This window comes from Trichosurus vulpecula, chromosome 4 (assembly GCF_011100635.1).
Source record: "Trichosurus vulpecula isolate mTriVul1 chromosome 4, mTriVul1.pri, whole genome shotgun sequence".
Lineage (NCBI taxonomy): Eukaryota > Metazoa > Chordata > Mammalia > Diprotodontia > Phalangeridae > Trichosurus > Trichosurus vulpecula.
Window position 1 is genome coordinate 113,157,664 of NC_050576.1, and position 18,456 is coordinate 113,176,119.

The window sequence follows — 18,456 nt, forward strand, 5'->3', positions numbered from 1 at the left end:
ACTAAGTGTCTGAGGCTGGATTTAAACTCAGGTCCTCCTGATTCCAGGTCCAGTATCTGGATGCCCTATAAGTATTAGGCAGTGATAGTTAAGTATCCTGGATAGCTCTTGAGGAATCTGGAGGGGAAGGGAGAGGCAGGAGGTCATGCTTCTAGATATAGCTTCCTTTTGAAGGACCCAATCTCATTTGAAAACTAATGCCCTATTCCTGAGTTAATGTGGACAGTCCCTATGACTGTATCTTTTGTATGGGTCACAGCTTGATTCACAGATTATCATGTACCAGATTTGCTTGATGTCACTGAGGAATACAACATTTTACTTGCATGGTATTTATTAGCAGAAGTAACTAATGCCCATGTCTCTCTCCCCCTCCCTCCCTTCCTCCTTCTCTCTCCTCCTTCCCTCTCTTTCTCCTCTCTTTTCTCTCTGTTTCTCTCTCCCTCCTTCTCTTTTTATCTTTCTAATCTTATCATTTTTGTGCTTCTCTTTCTTCCTTCCCTTCTTCCACCACTTTTCCTTTCACTCCTTTTTCTTTTCCTCCCTCTCTCTTTCCATGTTGCTCCTCTTTCTCCTGGTCTCTTACTGCATACTTTCTCCTTCTTGTTCCCACTTTTCAGCACAGGCCCTGGTTTCTCATGATCTATGGAATGGGGGCCTGCTGGTACCTGCTGGGAGCTCATGGCCTGGCAGTGGTTTTTCTCCACACCATCATTTCCTTCTCTGTGGCCCAGTTTCGTTCCACGTTCTTGTCATGGCTGTGTTCCTTGTTGCTACTTTCTACGCTTCAGGTTCAAGCTCTGGAAGATGTAAAGGTAATGTACCACCATGACCTTCACAGGCTGGTCTCCTCTCTAGATTTCTCCCTTTTGTGACTTGGATTTGAATTTAACAGTTAGAACAAGTTAAGGAAAACTTCATTAATCAGACATTCCTAACTCAGAAATTGTGAGAAATCAGTCTCTATAGATAGGATCATTCTTGATTAAAAAATTCAAAACAATTTCTTTTGTGAATTTTCAGAGTATTTTTGAGGAGCAATCTAGCGTAAAAGCATGTACAAATGGAGGGACTCCTTTTACACGCAAGTCACAAGATGTTAAGGATTCTTTTGATGTATCGTCACCCTCTATGTTTTCAATTAATATTCTTGTATTTCAAAAGTATTTTCACATTCAGAATTTCTTTCGGTATCTCAAGGATTACAGTTTTCCATTACTTTGCCACATATTGTAGCTTGTACTTTAATACAGACTTGAATATTTTAAAGAACGACAACCATCGAACACTGAATTTGGAGTCAGAAGATGTTAGTTTAAATCCTGGCTCCTCTACTAAATAACCACAGCAACAGTAATAGTAACAACAGTAATAATAATAATAATAATAACATTCTAAGCTTTACAAATATTTCATTTTATCCTCACTACAACTCTGGGAGGTGGGTGCTATAGTTATCTTATTGTCTACATAGGCAGCTAGGTGGTACAGTGAATAAATAGAGCCCCGCACGTGGAGTGAGGAAGAGCTAAGGTCCATTTTGGCCACTGACTTTGTGACCCTGGCAAGTCACTTAACTTCTCTTTGCTTCAGTTGCCTCAGCTGTAACGTTGGAATAATAACGGCACCTACCTTACGGGGCTGTTGTCAGGATCAAATGAGTTAACAGTGTATGCAAAGGGATGGAGGGAATCCTTTTCCACACAAGTCTCAAGAATTTAAAGACTCTTTTAATATATCTTCAAACTTCATGTCTTTGACTAAGGCTCTTGCTTTTCAAAAAGAATACTCACATTTAGAATCTATACAAATGTTTAGTATATTGCCTGGCATTATAGAAATGCTTATTCTCTTCCCATTTTACAGATGAAGAAACTGAGGTAAATAGAGGTTAAAAGATTTCCCCAGGGTCACACAACTAGTAAGTGTCCGAGGCTGAATTTGAACTCGGGTCCCCCTGACTTAGGGTCCTGTGATTCATCCACTGTGCTGCCAGCTGCATCTATGATCCTGGACCAAGCTCTAGGCCTCAAAAAAATAATTTGTTCCAAAGGGTTGTGCAGTGGAAAGAGTGCTGGAGTTGGAGTCTGAGGATCTGGGTTTAAACCCTGGCTCTGCTGCTTGCTGCCTGTGTGATTGACTTTGGACTCATCACCTTTAACTTCTGGCCTTCCTTTCCTCACCTGTAAAATGAGAGGGTTGGACTAAATGACCTTTGAACTCCATTTTAGCTTTAAATCTAAGGTAGTATGATACTTGGATATATCTCTCTAGACTCCTTTAGACTAATTTGTAAAATAAGGTCATTGAGCTGGAAGATATCACAGTTCCTTCAAGCTCTGGTTCTTCGCTTCAGTTTAGACTTTTCATTAATACAGACCGTGGCCCCCCACCCCTTCATTAATTTTCAGTGAGTGGTATTTGACCATCTGTCTCCTTTATAGGTGAATTGGCAGCCTGCTAAGTGTATGTATATACCAAGCCAATTAATACACTTTGTTGATAAGCTATAGTGTGGTTGGCTTCAATGAGGGCTTTATTAGAGGTTTGCAGAGAGGAGGTTCTGCCTGACGTCGTTGTGACTGCTTGCATTGAAGGGTGATAAACCTCTAAGGAAGAGGCCTATTTGCACCCGTCCTTGATGCCAAAGCAGTGGGTCAGAATGAGGATTCCATTAACGATGGAATGTGATAAAGGATGACTGGGATCCAGAGAAAGACCAGCTTGTGGGGATGGGGCGGGCAGATCTGGGTGGTTTTACATCAGACAAGGATGCAAGCAGGCCAGGCAAGTAGGCGCTTGACTTTTAGGTTTGAAAGCAGGCAGTAAGCTGAAGTCTCAGCATGCTTCATCAACCGCTGTGTCAGGAGGACTGCCTGGAGTCAGTGGATGGAGCTATATAGGTTGGCAGTGGGTCAGCTTCAGGGGGATCTTATAGCAGGGATTCAGGCACAGAGGCAAGACTTTAGTCCCTTACGTGACTGGGTACAGTCAAGGAACCAAGGCAGGGACTAGGGCACAAGAAAACAAAACAGGGAGGGGGTGGTTATTGGATCTGGTATACAAAGCAAAGTCTTGGTCACAAGGGAACAAGGCAAGGGCTCATTGAGAAACTAAGCTTGTGTACGTAAGACCCGTAGGAGGTTCGTTTAATGTTAGGTTGTTGGCCTAGGATGCCTAATGTTCCCTATGCCAATGGATGGGAATTTTGAACCTTTAGGTAAATGTGAGTACAGCCTTCTGCTGTGGGAGGTACAAGTTTAGAGGGCTGTTGGGACATGGAGCCAAGAGCATTACATGCTATCCATAAGCCTTCCAGGAGCTCCCCCTAGTGTCCATTTATACTAAGTGCATTCTGAGCTGGGAGCAATAATTGCCCAACTTTTCATACCTCTGCTAAAAGCCTGTTTTATTACTGATTACGTTCCAGTCTTGGAGGCTTGCCTGAATCTAGCCCTGAATGTCTTCTTTCAAGTGCTGGTTAGACTTGGGCTGACTCTGGAGGTAGAAGCATTCAAGGGGATAGGGAGAGGAAAGGCAGAATTGACTCCCATGCCTTGTGCACAGTTTAATTTGTTGTATCATAGGGTTCAGAGCTGGCAGGGGCATAATGGTGATCTAGAGTGTGAACACCTTTTTTGCATGGCCTAGATAAGTTAGGTGGTTTGTCCAAGTTCACATAGGCGGTAAGTACCATGACTGTTAACAGATTTGATATTACTTTACATTAGTAGGTGAGTTTAAAAGGGAAGGGAACAAACATTTATTAAGCACCTATGATATGCCAGACACTGTGCTAAGAGTTTTATAAATGTTGTCTTGTTGAATCTGTACAACACTGGGAGATAGGTGCTATTATCATTCCCTTTCTCTAGTTGAAGAAATGGAAGCCAACAGAGATTAAGAGATGGTCGTAGACCTAGTTAAGTATCTGAGGCAGGATTTGAACCCCAAGCCCAGCCCTCTATTCACTATACCATGTAGCTGCCTCCATGCTGATAACTAGCCATTATATGGCACTCTACGGTTTACAAATCAGTTTACATAGGTTTATCCCTGTGAAGTAGGTGCTAAAAGAGTTAATGAGGCATCCAAGAGGTATTCTGTCCGGGGAAGATTTCTAATAGACCCACAAACACACTCACTAGGTAAATTAAGCCCATTTGGCCTGTAGTTAAAATAATATTCAGTGGTAAAGGGGCAGACATTGCATTAAACCTTCTTTCTTGGGAACCCAAACGTATCCTTGCTAATGGAATAGGGATCACTCTTGTGGGTGTGTATAGTTAAAAACAATTGTTGGCTTTGGATGTATTAGATAATTTTCTTTTACAAGATGCTCCCCTTTCCAATTACGTTTTTCTCAGGCCAGCTTTTAAAATGAGTTTGCATTTTGTGAGCACAGCTCAACTGATGGCAATGGATGATGGTGGCCCAGAAATAAACTGGGAAGCTGGGGAAACCCCTTTGAGCCTAAAAGTATGCTGTGCATAGTTGAGTTGATTGTGCTGATGAGTGAAACTCTCTTGGATGAATTATCTATTAACTCTCTGATGCCTCTGACTATCACCCAGTCATCTGCTTAGCCTGCTCTGCCATTCTCAACCGTCAAGTTTAACTCCTGGTGGCTTGAGTAAATGTTTCATTCCTGTTTCTAAAAGCAGGACCCTTCAGACTGGCTTCTTCTTCTTTTCTTCCTTCCTTTCTTCTTTGTATGGTAGGATGTGACCTTTGATTTGACCTTAACATTTAAGAATTATTTTTCTAAAATTAAAATTTTTTTATTTTTTGGAGGGGGGAAGGCAGGGCAATTGGTGTCAAGTGACTTGCCCAAGGTCACACAGCTAGTATGTGTATCACGTGTCTGAGGCTGGATTTGAACTCAGGTCCTCCTGACTCCAGGGCCTGTGCTCTACTCACTGCACCACCTAGCTGCCCCCACATTTAAAAATTATTATTGTTATTTTAATCCAATAGTCACATCTTCTTAAATCACTGTCACCTATTGGACCCTCCTTTGTAACAAAGAAAAACGTTCAAGAAAAACTAACAGACATGACTACCGTTTCTGACAGCATATAGCATTTCCATACTTTGGCCCCCACTTCTGTGCTGAGAGGAAGGACATTTATCTTATCATCAGTTCTCTGGGATTGATTATTTTAGTTAGTCAGTTTGCCAGGCTTAGAACGTTGTCTTCTTTTATATTGTTGTACTCATTGTGTATATCATCCTCTTGATTCTGTTCATGTTGTTCTGTATTGCTTCATGTAAGTCTCCCCAGGTTACTCCTAATTTTTCACATCTATCCTTTTTTGTGGTGCATCAGAATTCCATCAAATTCATATATTGCATTTGTTCAGCCATTCCTAATCAGTGCATATCTACTTTATTTCCAGTCTTTTGTTACCATAGCAAAAAATTCTGCTGTGAATAATTTGGTGTATATGGAGTCTTTCTGTCTTTTACCTCCTTGGATCCCCTAATAGTTATATTTCCAAATCAAGGAGTATGAACAGGTTAATGACTTTTCTCACTTATTACATTGTTTTGAAGAACAGTCGGACCAAGTCAAAGCTCCACCAATAGCATTTTTGTATTCCTGTCTATCCATAGCTCCATCAACAATTTATTATTTCCATCTTTTATCATTTTTGTCACTTTGAAGAATATGAGATACTATCTCAGAATTGTTCTCATTTATATTATGATTAGTGATTTGAAGGAGTCTTTCTTATGGTCCATAGTATGATCATAGACTTAGAGCCTGGAGCAACCCTTAGAGGTCCCCTCCCTGCTCATTCTACAGATGAGGAAAATAAAAGTGATTTCATCTGAGTAGGGATATCATATGAAGAATGACCCTTTAACACTGCATATTGATAATTCATCAGTAACTTACAGTCTTAGAGAGGTGCTTGGGAACACTGGGAGGTTAATATTAGACATAGTGCCTTGCATGTAATAGGTACTTAATAAGTGTCTTATTTTGACTCAATGGAAGAAATAATTTTCTGACAGTTCAATAGGTCTAGAAGCAAAATGGGCTTCCTGGGAGGTCAAGTAGTACCCATCACTGGAGGTCTTGAAGCAGTCTCTAGATTACCAGATGTCAAAGAAATTCTAGATGGTATTCCTACTTTGTGTATAACTTGGAATAGGTTGATCCTGACATCCTTTTCAAACTTGGGGGTCTGTGATTCTATGATTCTTGATCTGTGTTTGGGGGATGGGTATTCTCCCAAAGCCTCCCTTCTCCAAACTTCCACATTTCTAACAAGGGTACAGTATCCTTCTGGTCACCCAAGTTCACCATGTTGGAGTTTTCATTAGCTTTTCTTTGTCCCTCAAGTCCCCATATCCCATATTCTGAGGTTTGTCAATTATACTTCTATACCATATCTTCTTCCCCTTCTCTCTATTCATATAATCTTAGTTCAGGCCCTTATTACCTCTTGCCAAGACTATTGCATTAGCCTTTTAATTGGTTTTCTTAGTTCCAGGTTCCTCCTCTTTCCATTTCCTAATCACATAATTAGGAAATTGATTTCCTTCAAGCAGAGATATTATCATGTTTTCCTCTTAGTAAAAAAATCTTCAATGATTCATTATTGCCTTCAGGATAAAATTCAAACTCTTCAGTCTGCCATTTACAATATGGCTCCAGCTTACCTTTCAAGTCTTATTTCACTCCCTTTTACTTAGACTTATATCACTTCCTTTTGCTGTTCTCTCCATTCCAATTAGTCTGGCCTGTTAGCGGCTCCCCATACATAGCAATTCTACCCCTCACCTTTTCATAATGTGCCCCATGTCTGGAATGTGCTCTTTTCACCTCTTCCTCTTGGAATCCTTAGCTTCCTTTGAGATATTGCTCAGGAATTACTTCTTAATAAGACCTTGCCTAATTCTTCCAAGTGTTAATGCTCTCTTGAAATTATTTCATATATACATTTATTATTTACTTCTCTGCATACTCACTGTGTCCCCTTGTATAATCAAAGAACTTTAAGGGCAGGGACTTTTAAAATTTTTGCCTTTGTATCCCCAGTGACTAGCAGAGTGCCTAACTTATAGTAGGTGATTAATAAATGAAATTAAATTGAGTGAGTTCAGTTTAGAATTATATTTTTCCATGACAGTGTCTACTTTTAGATATTCTCTGTAAGAACACTGAATCTGCCCTTGATCCACACCGTACTATACAATACTTTAACCAAGAGTTTTTTTTTGGTAAGATTATTTTTTGCTATTCCCCACATAGGTGTATCAAATGAAGCTTGTGATGGCAATAAAACACAGTGTCCTTGTTAGACAAACATTTGCACCCCCTCCTGCCCTGACAGCGTTGTTGGTATGATCAGAGGAGACACTGTATATGAGATACTTTGTAACTATAGAGAACTGTTAAAATGTTATTATTGTGATGATTGTTGTCGCTGCTGTTAGTGACTTTTCTTGCTGATAACCGTTTTCCCCCCTTCCTTGCTTGGGTGTTACAGAGAGGATGGTATAAAACGGAGAATGAGTATTACTTACTGCAATTCACCCTGACGGTTCGATGCCTCTACTACACCAGCTTCAGCCTTGAGTTCTGCTGGCAAGGACGGTCCCCCAACGGTTCCCTTTACTCTTTCTTCTGGCTGTTGGCTTATGTCTTTTACTATCCAGTCTTACACAATGGTCCCATCCTCAACTATTCAGAGTTCATCAAGCAGGTAATGACACTTGGGTACTGCTATTGCCTGAAGTAAATAACTGGTTCATTGAATGTTTGCATTGGTGGGTACTTTTCACATGATGCTCATTTCATTTCCTGTCAGAATATCCCACTTTAACAAAATCTGTTTTTACAAAAACATTGATTTACAAAATGTTGTTATAAATCTTACAATGGAAATTTTTTTGGTAAATAATTTCTTTCTCCAAATTGAGATTGAGTAATATGCTATATGTACCAGTGTGAATGCCTTCCTTAACTCTTGTTTTGTTTACTCAGGTGTGATTACAGAATTTCAAGACCTTAGGTTTGGAAGAAGAACAGTCTGACCTTGGCCAAATCAGTTAGTCTTCTTTGGTCTCAGTTTCTTCATTGGTGAAATGAGGGGGTTGTACTATATGGCCTCTGAAGTCACTTCTAGCTCTAAATTTACAATCCTATAAACTTATTTATTGTTGTCCAGTTATTTTAGTTGTGCCTGACACTTCATGATCCCATTTGGGGTTTTCCTGGCAGAGATACTAGACTGGTTTGCCATTTCCTTCTCCAGCTTATTTTACAGATGAGGAAACTGAGGCAAACAGGGTCATACAGCTAGTAAGTTTCTGAGGCTGGGTTTGAACTCAGAGAGATGAATCTTCCTGACTTCAGACTTGGTGCTCCAACTACTGTGCCACCAAGCTGCCCCTATGGATTCATACCTGAATAGAAATCCCTTCTACACCAGCTTTGGCAAGTGGCTTTCCAACTTCTTCTTAAAGATCTCCCTGGACCATGTCCCGAGCCAGTCCATTCCACCATTGCTCATCTTTAATTGTTAGAAATTTTTTTCTTGGGGCAGCTAGGTGGCGCAGTGAGTAGAGCACCGGCCCTGGAGTCAGGAGGACCTGAGTTCAGATCTGTTCTCAGACACTTGACACATGTACTAGCTGTGTGACCTTGGGCAAGTCACTTAACCCCAATTGCCCTGCCAAAAAAAAAAGAAACCTTTTTCTTACATCAAGCCTAAATCTCCTGCTCTCCTAGTTCTCCACCCATTGGTCCTGGTTTTGTCCTGTGGGGATAAGCAGACCAAGTCTAATCTCTTCCTTATATATATATTCAAAATATATCCAGCATTTTATTTTACACAAAGAAGACAGAATAGAGGCTGATGGTGATGTTTGCTGGGAATGAACTCTTAGGTTTCACCTCGTTAATATTATTTGATGAGATGAGAAGGGAAGGTACCAAGGCCAGGAGTCAGCAGTTCTTTCTTCGGTTGCATGCAGGTTTTAAATGCATATCTTTAGCTCTTTTAGCCAAAAACCATGGATGTGTACTTGAGCATTGACCCAACTCATTAACTCACTGATTATTACATACTACAAATAATGGATTACTAACCTTGATGCTCTAATGTTCATCCTTTTCTCTTCCCATCTGCTCCCATTAGATTGGGCTTCTCTCTCTTGGCCTTACTCCAGTTCTGCGATCCTTACTCCTCAGGGTTTGCTGTTGTGCTGTTTCTGCCCTGTTCCAACCTCACTAATTCATCTGACCAACTTATTGTGCCAGTGAGTTAGTGGGAGAAGACTATAGGAACTCCTCATTCAGCCCTCTATTTCTTGGGCTACACATATGCATTATAATAAATGCAATATGGAGACAAAAATAATTATAATTTTGTCTTTCTATTCTGATGGGCAGTGTGGGAGAGAGCTGGCCTCAAATGCAGGAAGACCTGATTCAAATACTGATTCTGACTCATGCAGAAGTCCTGTTTGACCAGAGACAAGTTGAATCACTCTGTGCTCTAGGAAACTCTTTAGCCTTAGAAGATATCAGCCTATATTGGTAGAGGGAACTTCCTGAGCTGGGAGTTTCCATGCCAATGACATCACAGGTCTATACCTATTCTTATTATGTTGTATTGACAAGTTTAAATTACATAAAACAATATATAAATATGTAGAGATTGGTGTCAAATTTTTCTTGCATCAATTAAAAAAAAGAATCCATATGAAATATAAGGTGGCTCTTTAATCAGTCAGTTAACAAACATTTATTAAACACTGGCTTTATCTAGGCATTGTGCTAGGTACTAGACATACAAAAAATGAGACAATTCCTAATCTCAAGGAGCCATTGGGGAGATAATTCTGTGTGTGTGTGTGTGTGTGTGTGTGTGTGTGTGTGTGTGTGTGTGTGTAAAATAAATATGAACTGAATAGATACAAATTAAATGCAAGGTATTTAAATATAAGGCAGGGAAGGAGGACATTAGTACTTTGTGGGGATCAGGAAAGGTTTTGTGTGATGAAGGAAGTGAGGGATGCTGTGAGGCAGAGGTGAGGAGGAAGTAATTCCAGCCTTTGGGGAGCGGCTATGGAAAGGGGAAATGGAGTGCTACACGTAGACTGGATTGCAAAATGTGTGAGAGGGAGTAATCCGTAATGAGACTGGAAAGCTAGCTTAGGGCCAGTTTGTAGAAGGCTTTAAAAGCCAAACAAAGGGACTTATATTTTATCTAGAGGGCTAGGAAGCAATAGGGAGCCACTGGAATTTATTGAGTAGTGGAGTGACTTGATCAGATCTATGCTTAAGGAAAATCACTTTCATAGCTTGGAATGGACAGAGATGAAGTGGAGAGACCAATTAAAAAGCCATTACAATAGGTGGGCGATGATGAGGCCCTGAATAAGATGGTAGCTGAATGAGTATAGACAAAAGGTAAGATACAAGGGATGAGGTTGTAAAAACAGCACTGTTTGGTGACTGATTGGATATATGGGGGAGGGAGAATGAGTAGTTAAGGGGTGTTGTTGTTGGACTCTATGTGACCCCATTTTGGATTTTCTTGGCAGAGATACTGGAGTGGTTTGTCATTTCCTTCTCCAGCTCTTGGTCCAGATGAGGAAATGGGGGCAAAAAGGGTAAAGTGACTCACCAAGGGTCACATAGCTAGTGTCTGAGGCTGGGTTTTAACTCAGGAAGATGCATCTTCCTGACTGCAGGCCTGGCATTCTATCTACAATGCTACCTAGCTGAAGTTGAGGATTAAACTGAGGTTAAGAACCTGAGAAGCTCTAAAAAATAGCAGTACTTCAGACAGAAATTGGCAGGTTTGATAGTAGCATGATTTGGTAAAAAAATATAATGAATTATATTTTGAACATGTTGAGTTTGATACATCTAGGACATCCTGTTTGAAGTGTCCAATAGGCAGTTGGTAATGTGGGACTGAAGCTCAGTAGGGAGATTAGAGCTGAGTGTCTGTCTCTCTGTCTATGTGATGAGCACCTGGGTACATGCACAGAGATGGCGCATGATATGAATGAGCCAGCAAAGAAGATTGAAGGGTGATAAGACAGGTAGAAGGAGAACCAAGAAAGAGTAGGGTCACAAAGACACAGAGAAGAGAGAATGTGCAGAAGGAGAGTGTAGTCAGCAGTGTCAGATGAAGCAGAGCGCTCCAGAAGGTTGAGGGTTGAGAAAATGCCATCAAAATGGGCACTTACGACATTATTGGCAACTTTGGGGAGAGCAGTTTCGGGAGAGTAATGAGATCGGAGTCTAGAATGTAAAGTGCTGACGAGCATGTGAGGGGAGAGCAATTGGAGGTAATAAGTACAGCAGGTTGTTTTTTTTCTAGGAGTTTGACTAAGAGGATGAGCTAGAGGATGATATCCTGAGAAGATGACAGGGTCTGCTGAAGGTTTTGTAGGAATGGATGAGGCTTGGACATGCTTAAGGGCCATAGAAAGGAACCAGCAGATGGGGAGAAGCTGAAGGCTAAAGAGGGATTTACATTCTTAGAATATTGCCAAAAATGTTTTTCTTCCTAAAAATCTACAGACTCCTGGTCTAGGTTCTCAATTTGTAAACAGTTTGCTTTCCCGTCATTTAAACAAATCCTTATAGAACAGCGTATATCTTTCCTCTGTTGTCAATATATTGGATATGAATCCAATCCCTTGAAGGTGAGGGCTGCACATAATAAAAACTCAGCTTCCCCTCCCTCTTCCCAAGCCCCCCGACATTCCACGTTCAGTAGTACAAACACAGCTTGGCATGATAAAAAGTGCTAGAGCTGGAATCAAAAGGTCTGTATTCCAGTCCTTGTTCTACCATTTTTCTTATGAGATAAAGTATGTAATACGTTTTCTAATGGTGAAGAGATAAAAACTAAGCTTTACTAGTGATATTTTCATAGGATTGTAGCTTCAATCTACAAAGCACTTTGAAATTCATTTTCTCATTTTGTTTTACAATAGCCTTGTAGGATAGGCAATATTATTCTTATTTTAAAGTGAAGAACTGAGGTACAGGGAAGTGAAGTGAGACTTTGGAAAGATTCCAGAATTAGAAACTAATAGAACTAAAATTAGGGGGCAGGTCTTTGGGCTGTAGTTCCAGTTCTCTTTCTATTACATCTCTTTGCCTGTCATTGTAAGGGTCCCTCAAATAGGCTTGTCTAAGAGAATAGGGAGGGAAAGAGAAGGTATTGGCATGAATGTAGTTGTCATTGACCTTATAATGTTGTGTCATAACATTGAAACCTTTGGTTTATATTGCATTTTAAGACCTAGCAGCTTATAGCATAGCTCACTGCCTGAGATGTTCTCTAGGGACATATAACACAAGGGAAGACATCCAGACTGATTGGGAAAGCTACCCAATGAGGATAAGCCTTTCACTTCTCCGACTTCTAGTTTCTATGTCTATAAAATTAGAGGCTTTGTCTAGATCAGAATATCTTAATCTGGGGTCTGTGAACTTGGTGTGTGTGTGTGTGTGTGTGTGTGTGTGTGTGTAATATTTTATAACTGTATTTAATATAACTAGTTTCCTTTGAAATCCTATGTATTTTGTTTTCTGTATTTATCAATAATATTCTGAGAATGGGTCCATAGGTTTCACTAGATTGCCAAAGGGGTCTGTAAGAAAGCAATGGTGAAGAACCCGAGCCTGGAAGAAAGACAGTTTCTTCTTGGGTGTTTTTATCATTTGTGATTCTGTGAATCACTATCAATAGGATGCATGTTTCGAATTTTCTCTGCATCAGAGGGGTGAGATTTTTGCTCAGTACTCATTGCCATAGGGCTTATAGGAATCATAGAATCTTGGGTCTGGAAGAGATCTCACGAAAAATTTATATTAACACAATTAGGAAGACAAGGCGTTTAAGCTATGGGAACTGGAAGCTAGCTGTTATTTCTCATAAACAAAATGAGAACACCAGTCTTCTTCCTGGTATGAAGATGTAAATATGTAGCATATAGTGGTAACTGGTATGAAGATGCAAATATGTAGCACGTAATGGGAAGAGTACAAATCTTTATTTTGAGGTTCCGTAAACTGCTCCTCTGTTTTCCTGTGACTGTCAGGTTGTATGTATCAACAGGAAAAAGAAAAAAAAACAGATGAGATCTTGACACTGTAGTAGAACAGTATACTCTGAGGAGTCTGGTTTCCCAGATGACTTTCTCTTCTAGTGACTTCTAGTTCTAGTGACTTTCCTTTGTTGATTTTTTTTCTTATTTACCCTGTATATAACTTGTTTGTATTTACTTGTTTGCATGTTGTTTCTCTCCCTTATTGGTTGGTGAGCTCCTTGAAGGCAGAGATGAAGTTTCATCTTTGTATCCTCAACTTGCAGCACAGCGTCTAGCACAAAGTAGGTACTTAATAAATTCTATGGCAGCTAAGTGGCACCCTCCATAGAGTGCTAGACTTGGGGTTAGGAAGACTTGAATTAAAATGCTTCCTCAGATGCTTACTAGCTATGGTAGCCTGGGCAAGTCATTTAACATATGCTTTCAGCCTCAGTTTCCTTATTTGCAAAATGAGAATAATAATAACATGTACCTCATAGGGGTGTTGGGAGGATCAGAGGATGGAAGTTACATTTAAGGTGATTTGAAACCCTTAAACACTATATAACTTATATTTATTTATCCATCCATCCATCCATCCATCCATCCGTTTGTTCACTCATTCATTTGTTTATTTATTCATTTATTTGTCTGTCTATTTAATATTGCTTTATTTGGCTTCTCCTGTGTTGTGTGTCTTTGGGGAAAGTTTTGTTAATAGGGCTGGGCTGTGACCTGCCAGATTAGGCAAGGGTTACAAGGCTAGGTTTGTGGTCGCAGGGCAAGGTAAAGCTAACTTGCCCATGTGGAGACCAAATACATTGAATTAAGCTGAATTGATCAATTCAAATTCCGTGAACTCAAGTATCCAAAAGAGAAGTTGATTGAGATATCTTGGAATGGTGCAGGTTAGAGACATATCTGGGATAGCTATTCCAGCTTGGTTTATCATGGACTCTCGGAATCCCAAGGATCACAGGATTTTTAGAGGTTAACTAGTCCGGAGGTATCAAATTCAAATAGAAATGGCCACTAAACAGCTATGGCTACATAGTGACTTAGAAAGCCACATGTTAAACAATATCTATGTTCTATTGTATTTATTTTGTTAAATATTTCTCAATATTATTTTGATCTGGTTTGGGCAGCACTCAGGAGAGTTGTAGCTGGTAAGCTGGGTGTTTGACACCTCTGATCTAGTTCAACCTTGACTGGGGCAGAAATCTTCTCTTGCCTCATGCTCTATATGCGTATGTAAAGGAGAAGAGTTTTTCATCTTTGAGAGCTATCCTTGTTAATCAGCAGGACATCCTGGAGAGAGTGAGGGGCCTAGATATTCCTTTTTATGCAACTTACATGAAATGAGATTTTTATTATAATGTACTTTAAAATGCACTTTGCATATGAGTCAGTGTGTAGTTTTTAGTCTAGCCCTAACAAGAAATTCACATTAATGACATTTTCAAATAATTTCAAGATCGTCACTCTTCCTCACTCCTCCTCGCTACCCCCCAATGGAATATCTCAAATGGAACATTGTGCATGCAGGCAGGAGTGCAGCAGGACTCATTAGGTGAACTGTGTGCTGCCTGTTTATTCCTCCTTCAGGCTTGACAAGGGATAATGCTGAATTTTAAAAATAAAAGGGAGTTGACTAGATTGAAGGTATAAGTGCACCTCAGTAATTACAGTGGTATAAAGGCAGAATTACTCTCCTTTTTAAGGCAAGAGAATGAAACATTAAATTGTTTACCTTATCGAGGTGTGATTAAAGACCACCCATTTTTGCCTTTCTAAATAAGAAAGCATTCAGAGTGTTCCTATGGGAAGTCCAAGCCCTTTCAGGTAGTGACATATGCTTATGCCTTATTAAATGTGGTAGGAAAATTCTGCCTGAGATGGGGAGTGGAAAAGTCATTATTGGGAAACTAATCAGCTACAGAGCATGCTCCAACATTCCATCTTAATTGCCTTTGCTTGTACTCTTTCAGCTAGTGGGATTGGTAGGGGGTGTAGAAGGTGGTCCTTTGGCACAGGCTTTGTACATGATTTACTGGAGTGGAGAGGCAATCAGGAATTCCAGATGAATCAATGGGCCATTTTATACCGCATCATCCTCACAGCTCATGTCAGAGCCAGACACCATCTTTTCTTTGGATGAATGTCATAATGCCAACCCCGTTCCTGGGTGGTGATGTATAAGTACCTCTTCAGGTGCCCAAAAGCCCTGCACTGACTATTTATTTAGAAATCTGAGGAAGCCATTTGTTGTAGGAGAACCCATCCCATCACATTCCTCTGGCCTTGAACTTTTAAGTAGAGCAATCTTGTTTCCCCCATATCATAGGATTTAGACCTGGAGAGGACTTTAAAGATTATCTGGTCCAGGTGAAACTGTGACTTCACCAGAATTATGTGGGTGATAAATAGCAGAGCTTGTATTAGAACCCAGGCCCTCTGAGTTTAAATCTGGATTTTGAAGGCTAAGAGATACCATTCCATTGGTCTCAGCTGATCTTATTGCAGGCAAGTGAAGGATTGGACCACATGACCACTGGAGATTCTTCTCCCCCATCTTACTAGTGCCAGTTTCCTGGGCATCAATCTCTATTGGTGACATATTTATAGCGTCTTAGCCTAATGGCTAATTTGCCCTTGATCATTCATTCATGATAGGTTTTGCTTACAGTTGTGCAGTCAGATTGAATGTGAGTTGGCATGCTGGGCTTGCTTTCTGAATAAATCAATATTCTGTATGTAGAGCAAAAAGATGTGGTGAAAAGAATAACAGTGATAACAAATGTTGTGTAATGACCTTTGGAAGGAACTATGGAAGAAAAGCTGTTAGGAGGGAGGGGAAAGAGCTTAGTGAGGAGACAGGGAGACAGTGAGTTCAAATCACTGCCTCCTGGAGTTGTAAAAAGACTAGCGGATGTGATTATTAAACTTCCTTCATTGATTTTTGAAATACATCATAGAATAAAGAAGTATCACAGGGCAATGTTGTCCTAATTTTAAGAAGAGGAAAGAAGATGTAGTAAGGAAACAGTTGACCAGTGAGCTTGAATTCTATTCTGGGCAAAATTCTAGAACATGACATTAAGGGTCTGATTTGTGAGCACTTAGAAAGAGAGGCAGTGATCATGCAAAACCAATATGGCTTCATTGAGAACAGGTCATGCCAGGCTAACCTCATTTTCTTTTTTCCACAGAGTATCTAGACTAACAGGCTGCATGGTTCAGTGGGTAGAGAGTTAGCCTTAGTCAGGACAACCTGGGTGCAAGTTCTCCTTCTGACATATACCAGCTGTGTGACCTTGGGCAAGTCATTTATCCTATTAGTGCTCCAGACAAAGCTCTTTGATTACAAGTTGCAGAAGAGCCGCTGATTAGTGTCAGTAGAGGAAGTTTACTTAATGGGGAACTCTCTACACTGTTGAAATCACAGGTTCTCCTCCCTCAAAGCTACCAACAACAGTAGTAACTAGAGTGATAGATAATAGGTCAAGGGAATTCTATAGACAGCATATATTTCAATTTCAGCAAAGTATTTGGCATGCTATCTTTTGTTTTAGCTTTTTTTTTTCAGTCATGTTCAACACTTTGTGACCCCATTTGGGGTTTTCCTGGCAAAGATATTGGAGTGGTTTACCATTTTCTTTTCCAGCTTATTTTACAGATAAGGAAAATGAGGCAAACAGGGTTAAGTGACTTGCCCAGGGTCATAGTTATTAAGTATCTGTGTTTGGATTTGAATTCACATCTTCCTGACTCTAGGCCCAGCACTGTCAATTCACTGTGTCCATGCTCTCATTCTATTCTTTTGTATAAAACAGAGATTTAGGCTAGATAATGGTATTGTTAGGTGGATTTGGAGATGGTTAAAATAGCCAATCCAAAGAATTAAATAATTAAATGTATCACTGCCAACTTTGAAGGAAGCAGATTGTAGTAGCATGCCTCAGAGATCTGTGCTTTGTTTTAGTCAACATTTTTATTAATTAAGGCCTAGATTGCATTTTCCCCTGCCCCCAGTCTGTAGGTAACAGGAAGCTAGGAAGAACAGTGAACACATTTGATGGGAGTTATCAGGATCCAAATTCCTGACAGGCTAGAATGATGGGGTAAATTGAATATGATGAAATTTAATATGGACAAATGTCAAATTATTTTCATCCCAAAAAGCCAATTTCACAAGTTTACCAACTTAGAGAGGCAGTGATCATACAAAACCAATATGGCTTCATTGAGGACAGGTCATACCAGGCTAACCTCATTTTCTCTAGTTAGAATAGTTAAGTTAGACAACAATAGTTTCTGTGGATAAGATTGGGGGTTTTAGTGTAACATAAGCTCAGTTTGAGTCAGTAGTGTGAGATGACAGTAAAAAAAGAGACATACCAGACATAGGGTCTAATATGAGAGAGTTAATGGACCTGCTGTACTGTTCAATTCAGGGAGTGACATTTTAAAAAGTTACAACAAAACTAGCAGAAACCATATGATCATCTCAATAGATGAAGAAAAAGCCTTTGACAAAATACAACACACATTCCTATTAAAAACACTAGAAAGCATAGGAATAAATAAGCCTTCCTTAAAGTTATAAATAGCATCTACCTAAAACCATCAACAAGCATTATTTGTAATGGGGATAAGATAGATGCATTCCCAATAAGATCAGGGGTGAAACAAAGATGTCCACTATCACCCCTACTATTCAGTTTGGTACTAGAAATGTTAGTTGTAGCAATAAGAGAAGAAAAAGAAATTGAAGGAATTAGAATAGGCAAAGAAGAAACTAAATTATCACTTTTTGCAGATGATATGATGATTTACTTAGAGAATCCTAGAGAATCAAGTAAAAAAAACTACTTGAAATAATAAACAACTTTAGCAAAGTTGCAGGATATAAAATAAACCCACATAAATCCTCGGCATTCCTATACATTACTAACAAAGCCCAACAGCAAGAGATAGAAAGAGAAATTCCATTTGAAGCTGCTGTGGACACTATAAAATATTTGGGAGTCTATCTGCCAAGACAAACCCAGGGCGTATATGAAAATAATTATGAAACACTTTTCATGCGAATAAAGTCAGATCTAAATAAATGGAAAAATATCAGTTGCTCATGGTTAGGCCAAATTAATATAATAAAAATGACAATTTTACCTAAATTAAGCAGTGTTTTACCAGTCGAACTACCAAAAAATTACTTTACAGAGCTGGATAAAATAACAAAATTCATCTGGAAGAACAAGAGGTCTAGAATATCTAGGGAATTAATGAAAAGAAATGCAAGGGAAGGTGACCTAGCCATACCAGATATTAAACTGTACTATAAAGCAGCAGTCATCAAAACTACCTGGTACTGGC

The 18,456-nt window shown here is 39.7% G+C and overlaps 1 protein-coding gene across 1 annotated transcript in view; it reads left to right on the forward strand.

Moving 5' to 3' along the window:
• The window catches only part of HHAT (hedgehog acyltransferase), a 551,233-nt gene that overhangs the window by 119,571 nt on the left and 413,206 nt on the right, over positions 1-18,456 (forward strand). The window contains exons 5-6 of the mRNA XM_036756444.1: positions 621-815; positions 7,503-7,718. Coding sequence (XP_036612339.1) covers positions 621-815; positions 7,503-7,718 — 411 coding nt within the window. The remainder of the gene's footprint in view (positions 1-620; positions 816-7,502; positions 7,719-18,456) is intronic.